Source organism: Amblyraja radiata, chromosome 2 (genome assembly GCF_010909765.2).
Source record: "Amblyraja radiata isolate CabotCenter1 chromosome 2, sAmbRad1.1.pri, whole genome shotgun sequence".
NCBI classification, from domain to species: Eukaryota; Metazoa; Chordata; class Chondrichthyes; order Rajiformes; family Rajidae; genus Amblyraja; species Amblyraja radiata.
In genome coordinates, this window is record NC_045957.1 from 109,913,265 (window position 1) to 109,929,695 (window position 16,431).

Sequence of the window (16,431 nt, forward strand, 5' to 3'; positions counted from 1 at the left end):
CTGCGCGCCCCTGCAGAAGGTGCTGGAACAGATAGGCGGCTCGCCAGCCAGCGCCGCGATGGCGGACGGAGCAAAGTCTGCGGCTCTTCCTCGGGTCGCCCGGGCCGGGCGGCGGTGAGTCCCAGAACCGCTGTCCCTCTCTCCCCTCCGCCTCCAGCAATCTGGTCGTGCTTCCCGCTCGGCGGCGAGATGGCGGAGGGCAGCCGAGCGAGTGGAAAAGAGCGCCGGCACCGCCGCCGTTCGGCCGAAGACAGGGAGCCGGAGAGGAAGAAGAAGAAGCGGCTGCACCAAGAAGTGAAGAAAATCAAACACGTCGAGACCTTGTAAGGACGAAAGGGGAGAAGGGTGGGAGGAGGAGGAGGGGGGGGGCGGTTAAAAGGGTGTCCAGCGACCCCGGGGACCGTGCACACACCTCGGGGGTGTTTATCAACCGGCCGCCCACAAACTCAAACTGCCCAACCGGGCCGATCAACACGAGGAGACAAACGGACGAGATATTGAGCATCCTTCTGAGATGCAGATTTACCCGTCAGGTTCCTGCAGCAGCTTTGTTTTGTTTATTGCTGCAGGTTCCTGTAGCTGCATTCTCTCGTACACTCGTCTGCAGCTCAGCCCTGGACCGGGGTGAACTCCCCGGAGGGATGCTGTCTGATCTGGTCAATCCCCAAAGTGCAAGAACTCCGCCGTCCTCCCCCTGCAGCTCCCAAGAATTCCCGTTGAAGGGCTGGCGGCCACAGTCCATGGGCCATGGGCCATGGGCCGGCCTGCCGGTGGTTTCCCCTCTCTCTCTCCCCTCCTGGGCATCACTGGTGTTGGGGAGTAAACAAGAACTATATCACCCAAGAGTCAAGAGTGTGTTTTATTGCCATATGTCCCGGAACGGAACAATGAAATTTTGAAGAAGGGTTTCGACCCGAAACGTTGCCTATTTCTTTCGCTCCAGAGATGCTGCCTCACCCGCTGAGTTTTTCCAGCATTTTTGTCTACCAATGAAATTCTTACGATAACTACACAATGCTGAGGTAACTCAGCGGGTCAGGCAGTATCTCTGGAGATCATGGATAGGTGACATTTTGGGTCGGTCCCCTTCTTCAAACATGGATAGGTGACGTTTCGGGTCAGGACCCTTCTGAAGTGTCCCAATCTGAAACATCACCTATCATGTTCTCCAGAGATGTTGCCAGATCCATTGAGTTACTCCAGCACTTTGATACAAGCCAACATCTACAGTTCCTTTTTATTACAGAGTAGACCAAGTAGGACCCGTTGGGCCCCGTTCCCCCAACGCACTATTCCACCACTCACCCGTTCCCCCACGCAATCTTCGACAACTCACCCATTTCCCCTCATCCACAGCACTCTCTCCCCCTCCTCTTCACCCTCCCTCTCCTTTCCACTACCCTCAGTTTCTCCATAACCTCCCCCCCCCCCCCCCCCCTCTCCCTCTCTGTTTAAATAACATTAAACAACAATCCTCTCCTCGTCCCCTTCCCCATTCCCTCCCTCTCCTAACAACAATGCTACAAATCTCTCATTGGACTGAGAGTCCTGTCTTTGTTAACATTGTCCATAACCCCTCTCCCCTCCCTACCCCAAGTGGGACCTGTTGGGCCTCGATCCCTCAACGCAATAATCCGGGAGGGAGGAGTGCTGGGGATATGGGGAAATGAGCCACGACTACGCAGTTGGGGGCAATGGGTGAGTCCTGGACCCTGTCTTTGTCAAACCGCGCTCGGGGCCCTGGGCTGTGGTTCGAGATATGGAGCCGCGGGAGGGGGAAGGAGGAGCATGGCTCCGGGCCCTGTCTGTGTCCAGCCTGGGCTGTGGTTCGAGCTGGTACGGGCAGGCCTGCAGGGAGGCTTCTTCCTCTCCCACTCCCCTCCCGCTGCTGGTTGTCTCTCACTCTCCCCTCCAGCGGCTGGTTGCCTCCCCCTCCCCCTCCCCCTCCCACGGCTCCGCACACGAGGCATTTGAAAATAACTGAGTCAGTCACTGAGTTTTTGAGGCTGCCGTCTTGAGCGCGGGAGGGGGAGGGAGGAGCGCGGCTCTGGGCCCTGTGTGTCCAGTGTGCTTTTATCAGGGACAGCGAGTTTTTATTATGTCAATGAGATCCCATTGTGACGGCATAAGTTGCTAAGGGCAAGTGGGGGCGCTGTTTAAATTTTTTTTGTTGTAAATGTCAATAACTTGTAAAATATAACATAAATCTGAACAAAACATGATACAAACTACCACATGACAATTGTGTGTAAGGTGGTCCTAAAATTGTAGCGCTATAATCTGAGGAAAGACATTCTTGCCATAGAGGGAGTACAGAGAAGGTTCACCAGACTGATTCCTGGGATGTCAGGACTTTCATATGAAGAAAGACTGGATAGACTCGGTTTGTACTCGCTAGAATTTAGAAGATTGAGGGGAGATCTTATAGAAACTTACAAAATTCTTAAGGGGTTGGACAGGCTAGATGCAGGAAGATTGTTCCCAATGTTGGGGAAGTCCAGAACAAGGGGTCACAGTTTAAGGATAAGGGGGAAATCTTTTAGGACCGAGATGAGGAAAACTTTTTTCACACAGAGAGTGGTGAATCTCTGGAATTCTCTCCTGCAGAAGGTAGTTGAGGCCAGTTCATTGGCTATATTTAAGAGGGAGTTAGATGTGGCCCTTGTGGTCATGTGACCAGGGGGTATGGAGAGAAGGCAGGTACAGGATACTGAGTTGGATGATCAGCCATGATCATATTGAATGACGGTGCAGGCTCGAAGGGCCGAATGGCCTACTCCTGCACCTATTTTCTATGTTTCTATTGTGTACCATTTTGCCGTAATTTGAGGACATCGCCTTTGGGTCCCTGTCACACGGGAGGCCTGGTCCCCCAACACACTATTCCATCACTCACCCATAGCCCCCACGGGAGGCCTGGCCACCCAACACAACCCGTTTCCCAACACAATACTCCACCACTCACCCATTCCCCCAACGCAATATTCCATCATTCAGCCATAGCCCCCGACTGTGCAGGCCGGCTCATTTCCCCTTATTCAACCTTCCTCATTGTAACTTTTTTTTTAAATTGCACTTGCTAAAGGACTCGGTGTACTGGGATAGCAACATTGTAGCGGGCAGGGCTACAATCCCATTGTGACATCATAGCTGGTAGCTGCCAGTGTAGATTGGAAAAAATATTTCTTAAAGTCGGATATGGGGAGAAGGCTGGAATGAGGTACTGATTGGGGATGATCAGCCATGATCACATTGAATCTTGGCAGGACAAATCAAAATAGGACGTACATGGTAAATGGTGGTGAATTGAAGAATGCAGATGAACAGAGGGATCTGGGAATAACTGTGCACAGTTCCCTGAAAGTGGAATCTCATGCATTGGTGAGGCCAATTCTGGAGTATGGGGCACAATTTTGGTCGCCTAATTATAGGAAGGATGTCAACAAAATAGAGACAGTACAGAGGAGATTTACTAGAATGTTGCCTGGGTTTCAGCAGCTAAGTTACAGAGAAAGGTTGAACAAGTTAGGGCTTTATTCTTTGGAGCGCAGAAGGTTAAGGGGGGACTTGATAGAGGTCTTTAAAATGATGAGAGGGATAGACAGAGTTGACGTGGATAAGCTTTTCCCACTGAGAGTAGGGAAGATTCAAACAAGGGGACATGACTTGAGAATTAAGGGACAGAAGTTTAGGGGTAACATGAGGGGGAACTTCTTTACTGGCTGTGTGGAATGAGCTTCCAGTGAAGGTGGTGGAGGCAGGTTCGTTTTTTTCATTTTTATCATTTAAAAATAAATTGGATAGTTATATGGACGGGAAAGGAATGGAGGGTTATGGTCTGAGCGCAGGCATATGGGACTAGGGGAGAATACGTGTTCGGCACGGACTAGAAGGGTCGAGATGGCCTGTTTCCGTGCTGTAATTATATGGTTATATGAATGGCGGTGCTGGCTCGAAGGTCCGAATGGCCTACACGTGCACCTATTGTTTATTGAGGTTTTGTAAACTTAAAAATGTGTTAACATGTAAAATCTAACATCAATCTGAACGAAACGATACACTACACCACAGGACAATGGTGAGTAATGTGGTTCAAATTTGTAGCGCTATCGTGTATCGTTTTGGCATAGTTCAGGTCATGAATCTGAATGGCAAACAAGCACGCAAACAAAGAAACACGCACGCTCACTCACAGCCAAGATGAGAGTAATATATACTAGACCAACTGGGAGGCCTGGTCACCCAACGCAACCCGTTTCCCCCAACGCAATATTCCACCACTCACCCATAGCCCCCACGGGAGGCCTGGTCCCCAACACAACCCGTTCCCCAAGGCAATATTTCACCACTCACTGTTTCCCCAACGCAACCCGTTCCTCAAGGCAATATTCCACCACTCACCCGTTTCCCCAAATGCAAAATTCCACCACTCACCCATAGCCCCCAACTGCGCAGGGGCCACTCATTTCGCCTTATTCACCCTCCCTCATTTTTAACTTTTAAAAATGCAATTGTACATGCTAGGGCTAGTAGGACTAGGTGTACCTGGATAGCAACAATGTTGCGTGCAGGGCTACAATCCCATTGTGAAGTCATGGCTGTAAGCACAGGGAAGACATTTTTGTCAGATACGGGTTTTGTAAATTTTAAAATGTTAATAACGTAAAATATAAAATCAATCTGAACGTAACTTGATACACTACACAACAAGGCAATTGTGAATAAGGCGGTAGCCCTATTGTGTACTGTTTTGGCATAGTTCAGATCATAAAAAGCTGGCAAACAAACGAGAGAGAGAGAGAGAGAGAGAGAGAAAACAAAAAGTTTAGTATATAAAAGATAAACTAGCGATGACATTTAAAAAACATTTTTTAAGTGCAAACATTAAAAACAATTCTCCATGTAATTTGGAGTTCAGTTGGAAGTTACAATATGGTTGTTAGGAAGAAGCTGCTGCTGAACCAGGATATTACAGTTTCCAGGCTCCCATACCTTCTTCCGGTGACAGGAGTGGTGAGAGCATGGCCTGGGTGGTGTGGGTCCCTTATGATGCTGGCTGCCTTTTTGAGGAGCCAGCATTTGCCTTTTTCAAATTTGTTTTTTTGAGGATCAACCGTACTTTGTAACTCTGTTGGCGCCGCAGGTGGCCGCTATTTGTATATCTTGGTTATGCAAGCAAAGAATTTCACTGTGCCTTGTCACATGTGACAATAAAGTATTTCATTCCAACTCCTGTAGATCCTTTCTATGGTGGGAGGTCAGTACCTGTTAGGGACTGGGCAGAGTTCACCACTTTTTGCGATCTTCGTAGTTTCCCCGTCATTTGAGTTGTCGAACTAGGCCGTGATGCAGCCAGTCAATATGCTCTCTACACCTGTAGAAGTTCAAGAATAGATTTGTTGACATACTGTATTTCCTCAATCTTCTAAGCAAATAGTGGCGTTGATAGGCTTTCTTTATGATTCCATCAATGTGCTCTGTCTCCACACATCAACAGCCTCACTCCCCTCCTGTCCCTCTATTCCCACTCTCGCTCCTCACCTCCTCCCTCTTCTTTTCACTGTCCTCCTACCCTCCCCCAATCCCTCCCTCTCCTTTCCCCTACCCTCCCTCCCTCCCTCCATAACTCACGACTCCGTCCCCTCTCCTTACTTCCCTCCTCTCCGCCTATCCCCTCTCCTCTCCCTCCTCACCTCCCTAGGATCTCGAGGTTGCTGCTCCTCTACCCGGAGTAGCATCAGCCATCGTCCACGGATCCTCGGCTCGGCCCGGAAGCACCAGCAGCTACGGCCGCGCCAGCGTGTGGGGGGGGGGGGAACTTGGAGAAAAGACGTGGGAAGAGCCATGGGGATGAGGGGGGGTATCACAGGGGAGGGGAGTCAGGAGTCAGTGAGGGGGACCAGAGGGGGAGGGGCGGGAGCTGCCGGACATTGCGTTGGTGGTGCGGTGGAGACTCGCAGTGGGCGCTGGTGGCTCCCCTCCACCGGGATCAGATTCTCCACTTTCCGTTTGGCGACATCTCCGCCGCTGCGCCGCTTCGGTCTCTCCGAAAGTTGTGTCCGGTTGGAGACCTCCGCTGGCCACCCACAGCGTCCCTCGGCTCCAGTAAAGACGCGATGGCGCAGGAAGGAGCGGACCGTCCTGGGGAGTGACAGGAGAAGAGACCAATCCGCGCGGCGCTGACTGGCAGGAGAGATCGGTCTGCGCATGCGCGGTTTTTAAGATTTTTAAACCACGCTATCTTTTCAAAAATACCACCGATCGGAACGAATCTTGTTGCACGCGCAACACAGGAGAACGGCAAGTGAGCTGGTGAAAAATCCTAGGGCTAATGCGTACCGTTTTGGCACAAATAGAAAAACCGCGCCAACTGGAATAGCACAAGATCAGAGCTTTAGTTATCTATATTACTAAAAGTCTGAGCTTGACCACTTCCTGTTGTTCTGTATATTGATTTTGACCCTGCTGCTGCGAGCGGGCGGACGGTCAAAAGCAGCAGAGGTCCGGCCGTTCGAGAGAAAGGGGGTGGGGGAAGAAGGGGGCGGGAAGGGAAGGGGGGGGTGGGGAGGGAGGGAGGAGAGGGGTACGGCCGCCCAGCAGCCGTCGGCCTCAAAGTGAGCCTCAGCTCCATGGCCTCGCATCCTCGGCGCTTCAGACCTCGAGTACGGAGAGGCAGGGAGAGAAGAAGGAGAGGATGGTGGAGAGAGGTGAAGTGGGGGGGGTTGGAGCGAGAGGGCAGGCGGGCGGCCTGGAGTCCAGCAGTGGGAGGTGTGGCGCGAGCGTACTTGGAGGCATACTGGAGGCAGGTGGGCCTGGATTGGTCGGCATGTGGGCATTGTGACGTCGCAGCTGGTAAGAGCGGTTTAGATCTTAAAAATTGAGTGTTTGAGTTTTGTGATCAATTTTACTCAAAATCTCTAGAAATAATTGACCAAGGAGTGGATGTGTGAATGTAAAAGTTAAATCGCTAGCGAAATGGTAAAAATGGCAGCGTTTTTTATTCTGGTTTTGGCGGAGTAACAAATGAAATGCAAAACGCCGTACACCCACACACCCACAGAGTTTTAAAAGTATATAGATAATATTAACATTGACATAACATTGACTTCTTCAATTTCCGATAGCCCTTGCTGTCTCATAGAAACATAGACATAGAAAATAGGTGCAGGAGTAGGCCATTCGGCCCTTCGAGCCTGCACCGCCATTCAATATGATCATGGCTGATCATCCAACTCAGTATCCCATACCTGCCTTCTCTCCATACCCCCTGATCCCTTTAGCCACAAGGGCCACATCTAACTCCCTCTTAAATATAGCCAATGAACTAGCCTCAACTACCTTCTGTGGCAGAGAATTCCACAGATTCACCACTCTGTGTAAAAAATTATTTTCTCATCTCGGTCCTAAAATACTTCCCTCTTATCCTTAAACTGTGACCCCTTGTTCTGGACTTCCGCAACATGGGTAATAATCTTCCTGCATCTAGCCTGTCCAACCCCTTAAGAATTTTGTACGTTTCTATAAGATCCCCCCTCAATCTTCTAAATTCTAGCGTGTACAAGCCGAGTATCGAGTCTTTCTTCATATGAAAGTCCTACCATCCCAGGAATCAGTCTGGTGAACCTTCTCTGTACTCCCTCTATGGCAAGAATGTCTTTCCTCAGATTAGGAGACCAAAACTGTACGCAATACTCCAACACTGTCTCACCAAGACCCTGTACAACTGCAGTAGAACCTCCCTGCTCCTATACTCAAATCATTTTGCTATGAATGCTAACATACCATTCGCTTTCTTCACTGCCTGCTGCACCTGCATGCCTACTTTCAATGACTGGTGTACCATGACACCCAGGTCTCGTTGCATCTCCCCTTTTCCTAATCGGCCATCATTCAGATAATAGTCTACTTTCCTGTTTTTGCTACCAAAGTGGATAACCTCACATTTATCTACATTATACTGCATCTGCCATGCATTTGCCCGCTCACCCAACCTATCCAAGTCATCTTGCAGCCTCCTAGCATCCTCCTCACAGCTAACACTGCCCCCCAGCTTCGTGTCATCCGCAAACTTGGAGATGTTGCATTCAATTCCCTCATCCAGATCATTAATATATATTGTAAATAGCTGGGGTCCCAGCACTGAGCCTTGCGGTACCCCACTAGTTACTGCCTACCATTCGGAAAAGGGCCCGTTTACTCCTACTCTTTGCTTCCTGTCTGCCAGCCAATTCTCTATCCACATCAATACTGAACCCCCAATACCGTGTGCTTTAAGTTTGCATACTAATCTGTTATGTGGGGCCTTGTCGAAAGCCTTCTGAAAGTCCAGATATAACACATCCACTGGTTCTCCCTTATCCACTCTACTAGTTACATCCTCGAAAAATTCTATAAGATTCGTCAGACATGATTTACCTTTCATAAATCCATGCTGACTTTGTCCAATGAATTCACCGCTTTCCAAATGTGCTGCTAATAATCTTTAATAACTGACTCCAGCATTTTCCCCACTACCGATTAGACTAACTGGTCTGTAATTCCCTGTTTTCTCTCCCTACCTTTTTAAAAAGTGGGGTCCAATCCTCAGGAACTACTCCAGAATCTAAAGAGTTTTGAAAAATTACCACTAATGCATCCACTATTTCTGCGGCTACTTCCTTAAGTACTCTGGGATGCAACTTATCTGGCCCTGGGGATCTATCGGTCTTTAATCCATTCAATTTACCTAACACCACTTCCCGGCTAACCTGGATTTCACTCAGTTCCTCCATCTCATTCAACCCCCGGTCCGTTGCTATTTCCGGCAGAGTATTGATGTCTTCCTTAGTGAAGACAGAACCAAAGTAGTTATTCAATTGGTCTGCCATGTCCTTGTTCCCCATGATCAATTCGCCTGTTTCTGACTGCAAGGGACCTACATTTGTTTTAACTAATCTTTTCCTCTTCACATATCTATAAAAACTTTTGCAGTCAGTTTTTATGTTCCCTGCCAGTTTTCTTTCATAATCTATTTTCCCTTTCCTAATTAAGCCCTTTGTCCTCCTCTGCTGGACTCTGAATTTCTCCCAGTCCCCTGGTAGGCTGCTTTTTCTGGCTAATTTGTATGCTTCTGTTTTGATACTATCCCTGATTTCCCTTGTCCACGGACGCACTACCTTCCCTGATTTATTCTTTTGCCAAACTGGGATGAACAATTGTTGTAGTTCATCCATGCAGTCTTTAAATGTCTTCCATTGCATATCCACCATCAACCCTTGAAGAATCAATTGCCAATCTATCTTGGCCAATTCACGTCTCATACCCTCAAAGTCACCTTTCTTTAAGTTCAGGACCTTTGTTTCTTAATTAACAATGTCACTCTCCATCCTAATGAAGAACTCAACCATATTATGGTCACTCTTGCCCAAGGGGCCACGCACAACAAGACTGCTAACTAACCCTTCCTCATTACTCAATACCCAGTCTAGAATAGCCTGCTCTCTCGTTGGTTTCTCAACATGTTGGTTTAGAAAACTATCCCGCATACATTCCAATAAATCCTCTTCCTCAGCACCCCTGCCAATTTGATTCACCCAATCTATATGTAGATTGAAGTCACCCATTATAACTGTTTTACCTTTGTTGCATGCATTTCTAATTTCCTGTTTGATACCATCCCCAACTCCACTACTACTGTTAGGTGGCCTGTACACAACTCCCACTAGCGTTTTCTGCCCCTTAGTGTTTCGCAGCTCTACCCATACTGATTCCACATCCTCCAAGCTAATGTCCTTCCTTTCTATTGCGTTAATCTCCTCTCTAACCTGTAACGCTACCCCACCTCCTTTTCCTTTCTGTCTATCCCTCCTGAATATTGAATATCCCTGGATGTTCAGCTCCCAGCCTTGGTCACCCTGGAGCCATGTCTCCGTGATCCCAACTATATCATATTCATTAATAACTATCTGCACATTTAACTCATCCACCTTATTACGAATGCGCCTTGCATTGAGACACAAAGCCTTCAGCCTTGTTTTTACAACACTCTTACCCCTTATACAATTATGTTGAGAAGTGGCCCTTTTTGATTTTTGCCCTGGATTTGTCTGCCTGCCACTTTTACTTCTCACCTTGCTACCTATTGCTTCTAACCTCATTTTACACCCCTCTGTCTCTCTGCTCTTGCACCCATCCTCCTGCCACATTAGTTTAAATCCTCCCCGACAGCACTAGCAAACACTCCCCCAAGGACATTGGTTCCATTCCAGCCCAGGTGCAGACCGTCCTGTTTGTACTGGTCCCACCTCCTCCAGAACTGGTTCCAATGCCCTAGAAATTTGAATCTCTCTCCCATTTTTCAAGCCACGTATTCATCTGCAATATCCTCCTATTTCTACTCTGACTAGCCCGTGGCACTGGTAGTAATCCAGAGATTATTATCTTTGAGGTCCTACTTTTAAGTTTATCTCCTAGCTCCCTAAATTCACCTTGTAGGACCTCATCCCTTTTTTTACCTATATCGTTGGTGCCAATGTGCACCACAACAACTGGCTGTTCAGCCTCCCCCTCCAGAATGTTCTGCAGCCATTCAGTGACATCCCTGACCCTTGCACCAGGGAGGCAACATACCATCCTGGAGTCTTGTTTGCGGCCGCAGAAACGCCTATCTATTCCCCTTACAATTGAATCCCCTATTACTATAGCCCTTCCACTCTTTTTCCTCCCCTCCTGTGATGCAGAGCCACCCATGGTGCCATGAACGTGGTTGTTGCTGCCTTCCCCTGATGAGCCATCTCCCCCAACAGTATCCAAAATGGTATATCTGTTTAGGAGGGAGATGACCACAGGGGACTCCTGCACTACCTGCCTACTGCTACGCTGGCTAGTGGCCACCCGTTCCCTTTCTGTCCGCTTAACTTTTACCTGCGGTGTGACCAACTCACTGTACGTGCTATTCACGACTTTCTCAGCATCGTGGATGCTCCAGTATGAATCCAACCGCAGCTCCAATCGTTCAATGCGGTCTGCCAGGAGCTGCAGCTGGACACATTTCCTGCAAACGTAGTCACCAAGGACACCGACCATATCCCTGATCCCCCACATGTTACAGGATGAGCAAACAATGGGGCCGATCTCCACTGACACGGCTGACCCCCAAATTAAATCAACTCCCTCACACTATAAAAATCTTTATCCTTTAAACTGTACCTTTACTAATAAACACTGTACCCTCAACTCACTGTACCCTCAACTCACTGTACCCTCAACTCACTGTACCCTTAACCTGAAAGCAGAAATGCAAACCTGGGGTTGCTCCCAATCAACTGCTTCCTCTGGTCCGCTTCCACCAATCAGCGGCTTCCACCAGACCACTTCCTTGGAAGTGTGATGGAACGCTGCAGATTGGGTCCTCCTCCTCTTGCTCCAACGGCTCCGGGCCTCTGTGAAAGCAAGCCCCGCGCTCGATTTTTAACTCACCGCCAAGGAAACTCTTCCTCTTGCTCCAACGGCTCCCGGGCCTCTGTGAAAGCAAACCCCGCGCTCGATTTTTAACTCACCGCCCAGGAAACTCCTCCTCTTGCTCCAACGGCTCCCGGGCCTCTGTGAAAGCAAGCCCCACGTTCGATTTTTAACTCACCACCCAGGAAACTCCTCCTCTTGCTCCAACGGCTCCTGGGCCTCTCCCGGGTCTCCTCCTCTTCTCAGCTCTCCTTCAGCCCTCGGGCTCCTCCTCTTTCTTTCCCCCCCCCCCCCCACCACCACCCCCTCACCCTACATCAGTCTGAAGAAGGGTTTTGGCCCGAAACGTTGCCTATTTCCTTCGCTCCATAGATGCTGCTGCACCTGCTGAGTTTTTTCAGCACTTTTGTCTACCTTTAATAGTGTCTACACATTGGCCCAAGCCTGAATGATTTATTTGTTCCTGAATGGAGAGGTTATGAAGCTAAATACGTTTAAAAAGTTGTTGTTTTTTGCCATGACAATTCATTCATTCTTGCAGAGTTCAGTACTCTTGAAATGGGGCATGAATCTTGGAAATGCGACATGAGCAATCATAGTGATCATCAGATTGATAACAGAGGTTAATGCAGATGTGTCATTGACCAACAGCAGTAAAGTACAAGTGTATTGACTACATTGGATCCTTGTGTCCCTGAACCCTTGGTAGTGGGAGTATACTGTTGAAATTAATGACATTACTCAACTTCAAATGAAGAGCAGAAACTATTGAGTTTGTGTAAGAACAGTTCAGTCTTCCACTAGAAGGTCATCTCACTGCACTTCATTTATGAGTCACTTCAGGCTATGGAAATCAGCAATATTCTAGGTTTACATTGGTTTTAATTTAGACTGACATTAAATTTGCGCAATCTGAATGTACCTTTGTATCTGAATGTTTGTAAAAAATCATTAAACTATTAATTTTTTTTATAGTTACGAGAAGCCACCACCAGGAATGATTAAGGTTAGTCCTTATTTCAAATGTCACACGTATTCTTTCCAATTTCTTTTAATTTTGTAAAGATGGTGATCCTTTTAATCAGTTGGCAGCTAACTCCTCATGAATTACCAATAATTTTCACAATTGTTCCCTAAAATTTCCCACGTATTCTAGACTGTGAGGTATACAAGTATGAAGTAAAGTGACTTTTGTATAAAATTGTTTGTTTGGAGAAATGTTAGGCTTCCCAAAGGCCTTAGATTGATCTTATTTAGTGAGATGTAATAGCCAAGAACATTTTTGTCAGTCACTTTCAAATGTTTCAAATTCATGTTTTCTGTTGAGAATCATCACTGACAAAACTTGGCTTTGTAGGAAAAAAGATTTTCAACTTTTTTCATTATAAAAATATCTTCCCTGTTTTAATTCTGTGAAGTAAATTCAATCAGTGCCATGAGTTTTGAATCTTGATGTTTCTTTAGATTAGTGGCTAAGCTATTTAGAATATTTATAAAGCTTGTAAAATGGTTTCTCTGCACATAGGAAGATGATGACAAGCCGGAAGATTGTATTCCAGATCTGCCGGGTAATGAAGAAGCTAGAGACTTCCTAGCCCATGCTCCGACCAGAGGACTTTGGATGCCATTGGGAAAAGAAGTAAAAGTCATGCAGTGTAGGTGGGATCTTTTGAACTTACTGATTTAGTTTTACTTTAAAGTAAAACAGTGGTTAGAATACAGAGGGAAAAAAATATTAATTATGGAAAGGGAAACATTCTTGGTAGAATCTAGTGTAATTCTTACGAGTTATCAATTAATCACAGTTAATGTTTACACTTAAGACACTGTAGTCTCATGTAATACCAACAAGAAAAATATTTTTTTGGAAAAAAAGCCCTTCATTTAGATGAAGCAGCCTGCTTTCATTCAATGAATGTCCAAAGACGTCCTAGGGTCGAATAAAGCTGATTGTCTGAACAAAAATATCTTAATTAAGTCTTCCATTTGATCCTAAATTCTACCATGATAATCATTTCATTCTTTTAAGCAGCCCAAATGAAAATTAACCTGATATTTTCCTGTTTTATAAATATACATGAAGAGCAAAGTAACTAGATATAAGAATTAAAATATCAGCTTTTTTTCCTTCATGTTCTTGAACTGGAATTTATTGAAGGCATTTCTACTTGCTTTTTGGTTGATGGCTGTTAAAGAGTCATAGAGTGATACAGTGTGGAAGCAGGCCCTTCGGCCCAACTTGCACACACCGGCCAACATGTCCCAGCTTCGCTAGTCCCACCTGCCTGCGCTTGGCCAATATCCCTCCAAACCTGTTCTATCCATGTACCTGTCTAACTGTTTCTTAAACGATGGGATAGTCCCAGCCTCAACTACCTCCTATGGTAGCGTGTTCCATTCACCCACCACCCTTTGTGTGAAAAGTTACCCGTCAAATTCCTATTAAATCTTTTCCCCTTTACCGTGAACCTATGTCCTCGATTCCCCTATTCTGGGCAAGAGACCGTGCATCTAACCAATCTATTCTTCTCACGATTTTGTACAGTTGGTGTTTGACCTTGATTGCTTTCAGTTAGGGAATTGGAAGAAATGGCCTTGGGGTGAGCAGTGCACATGGGCTGAATAGCCTAATTCTACTCCTATCACTTACGACCTTATACCATAGCTGTCATGGTTTGCAATCAAGCAACATATAAGTCCTACTAATCTAACTGATTTTTAAAACATTGCAACAGCTGGTTTTGAGGATGACGCCACTTGGGACAAGGAAAATCAACTTGGAATTCTGCCTCTTCTGAGTTAACCTGAAAATGGATCAAACAGGCACCTGAGCAGTGATTTTAAGAAACCCAAACAAGTGAAATTCCTACAGTTATTTTATTACCAGCTTCTTTCCTGTCCCTTTATTCAAGCCATAGCTCAAGTTTCGCCCACCAGGCTTAACCTTTTTGATGCGCATCTACGCCAATTGGCGACTGAAGTCATTTACTTCTTTCTGCGGGAGTACGCTAATTGGCAACTTCGTCCCAACCAAGGTGAGACTATATTACAATAACCATAGTGTTAGGAGTCGCTAATAGACGTCGCTGCCATTCATAGAAACATAGAAAATAGGTGCAGGAGTAGGCCATTCGGCCCTTCGAGCCTGCACCGCCATTCAATATGATCATGGCTGATCATCCAACTCCGTATCCTGTACCTGCCTTCTCTCCATACCCCCTGATCCCTTTAGCCACAACGGCCACATCTAACTCCCTCTTAAATATAGCCATTGAACTGGCCTCAACTACCTTCTGTGGCAGAGAGTTCCAGAGATTCACCTCTCTCTGTGTGAAAAATGTTTTTCTCACCTCGGTCCTAAAGGATTTCCCCTTTATCCTTAAACTGTGACCCCTTGTCCTGGACTTCCCCAACATCGGGAACAATCTTCCTGCATATAGCCTGTCCAAACCCTTAAGAATGTTGTAAGTTTCTATAAGATCCCCCCCCCCCCCCTCAATCTTCTAAATTCTAGCGAGTACAAGCCGAGTCTATCCAGTCTTTCTTCATATGAAAGTCCTGACATCCCAGGAATCAGTCTGGTGAACCTTCTCTGTACTCCCTCTATGGCAAGAATGTATTTCCTCAGATTTGGAGACCAAAACTGTACACAATACTCCAGGTGTGGTCTCACCAATACCCTGTACAACTGCAGTAGAATCTCCCTGCTCCTATACTCAAATCCTTTTGCTATGAATGCTAACATACCATTCGCTTTCTTCACTGCCTGCTGCACCTGCATGCCTACTTTCAGTGACTGGTGTACCATGACACCCAGGTCTCGTTGCATCTCCCCTTTTCGTAATCGGCCACCATTTAGATAATAGTCTACTTTCCTGTTTTTGCCACCAAAGTGGATAATCTCACATTTATCCACATTATACTGCATCTGCCATGCATTTGCCCGCTCACCCAGCCTATCCAAGTCACCTTGCAGTCTCCTAGCATCCTCCTCGCAGCTAACACTGCCCCCCAGCTTCGTGTCATCCGGAAACTTCGAGACTTGGAGATTTCAATTTCAGACTGGCACTCTCGAGATAACACTAGAGAAACGGGTGTTTTCATTCAAAAATCGCGAGAAATTTGAGTGTGAACTTTTCATTCAAAAAATCACGAGAAATTTGCGTCTGGACTTTTCATTCAAAAATCGCGAGAATTTTTCTTTACAAAACCACTATGGGTTAAGTTAGGGTCAGACTGGCGCTCTCGAGGTTACACTCGAGAAAAGGATGTTTTCATTAAAAAATCGCGAGAATTCTACATGTGAACTTTTTGTTTCCAAAACCACCATGGCGGATTATTGTAGGAGACGAACTGGTGAGTCCATTCTGTGCGAGATCTTTGCAGACAGTGACTCTGAAAGCGAGGAACTTTCAAATGATTCCGACGATGAACTGGGTAATAACGATGATATTGAAAGTGAAATTTCTGAAGACAACGCCTCTGAAAGTGACCAAAAATCAGACCAACGGGGTGATGTGGACAGTGACAATGCATCCCCCAGGGGTTCAGTCAAGTGATGACTAGGGACCGACACATACTTCTGCGTTCCTTCCTGCATTTCAATGACAATGCCAATCAAAAGGCGAAGGGTCATGTCGATTGTGACCCACTGTACAAAACACGTCCGGTGATAAATCTTGTGAAAGATACGTATTTGAATTCCTATCAACCACACCAAGAAATATCAATAGGTAGATGAAATAATGAAAGGATTCAAAGGCCGCTTGAGTTTCAAGCGTAAATGGGTATAAAAATCTGGGCTTTGTGTGATTCAGTGAATGGATATAATCTATGATGGAATGTTTACACAGGTAAAAGTGAGAACAATGATCGCAAGATGACCTTTGGGTCTAGTGTGGTGAAAACGCTTGTGAATGGTATTGATTCCAATGGTCATAAGGTATATATTGACAGCTTTTTCTCCTCCCCTGAGCTATTTCTTAGTTTGAA

The 16,431-nt window shown here is 46.5% G+C and overlaps 1 protein-coding gene across 2 annotated transcripts in view; it reads left to right on the forward strand.

The window, feature by feature from the left end:
• The first annotated feature begins 11 nt into the window (after positions 1-11).
• Positions 12-16,431, forward strand: part of rp9 (RP9 pre-mRNA splicing factor) — a 31,596-nt gene continuing 15,176 nt past the window's right edge. The window contains exons 1-3 of one of the 2 annotated variants that reach the window (XM_033013320.1): positions 12-323; positions 12,415-12,445; positions 12,965-13,094. In XM_033013320.1, coding sequence (XP_032869211.1) covers positions 190-323; positions 12,415-12,445; positions 12,965-13,094 — 295 coding nt within the window. In that variant the 5' untranslated portion in view covers positions 12-189. The remainder of the gene's footprint in view (positions 324-12,414; positions 12,446-12,964; positions 13,095-16,431) is intronic. The other variant, XM_033013328.1, reaches the window with a different exon arrangement.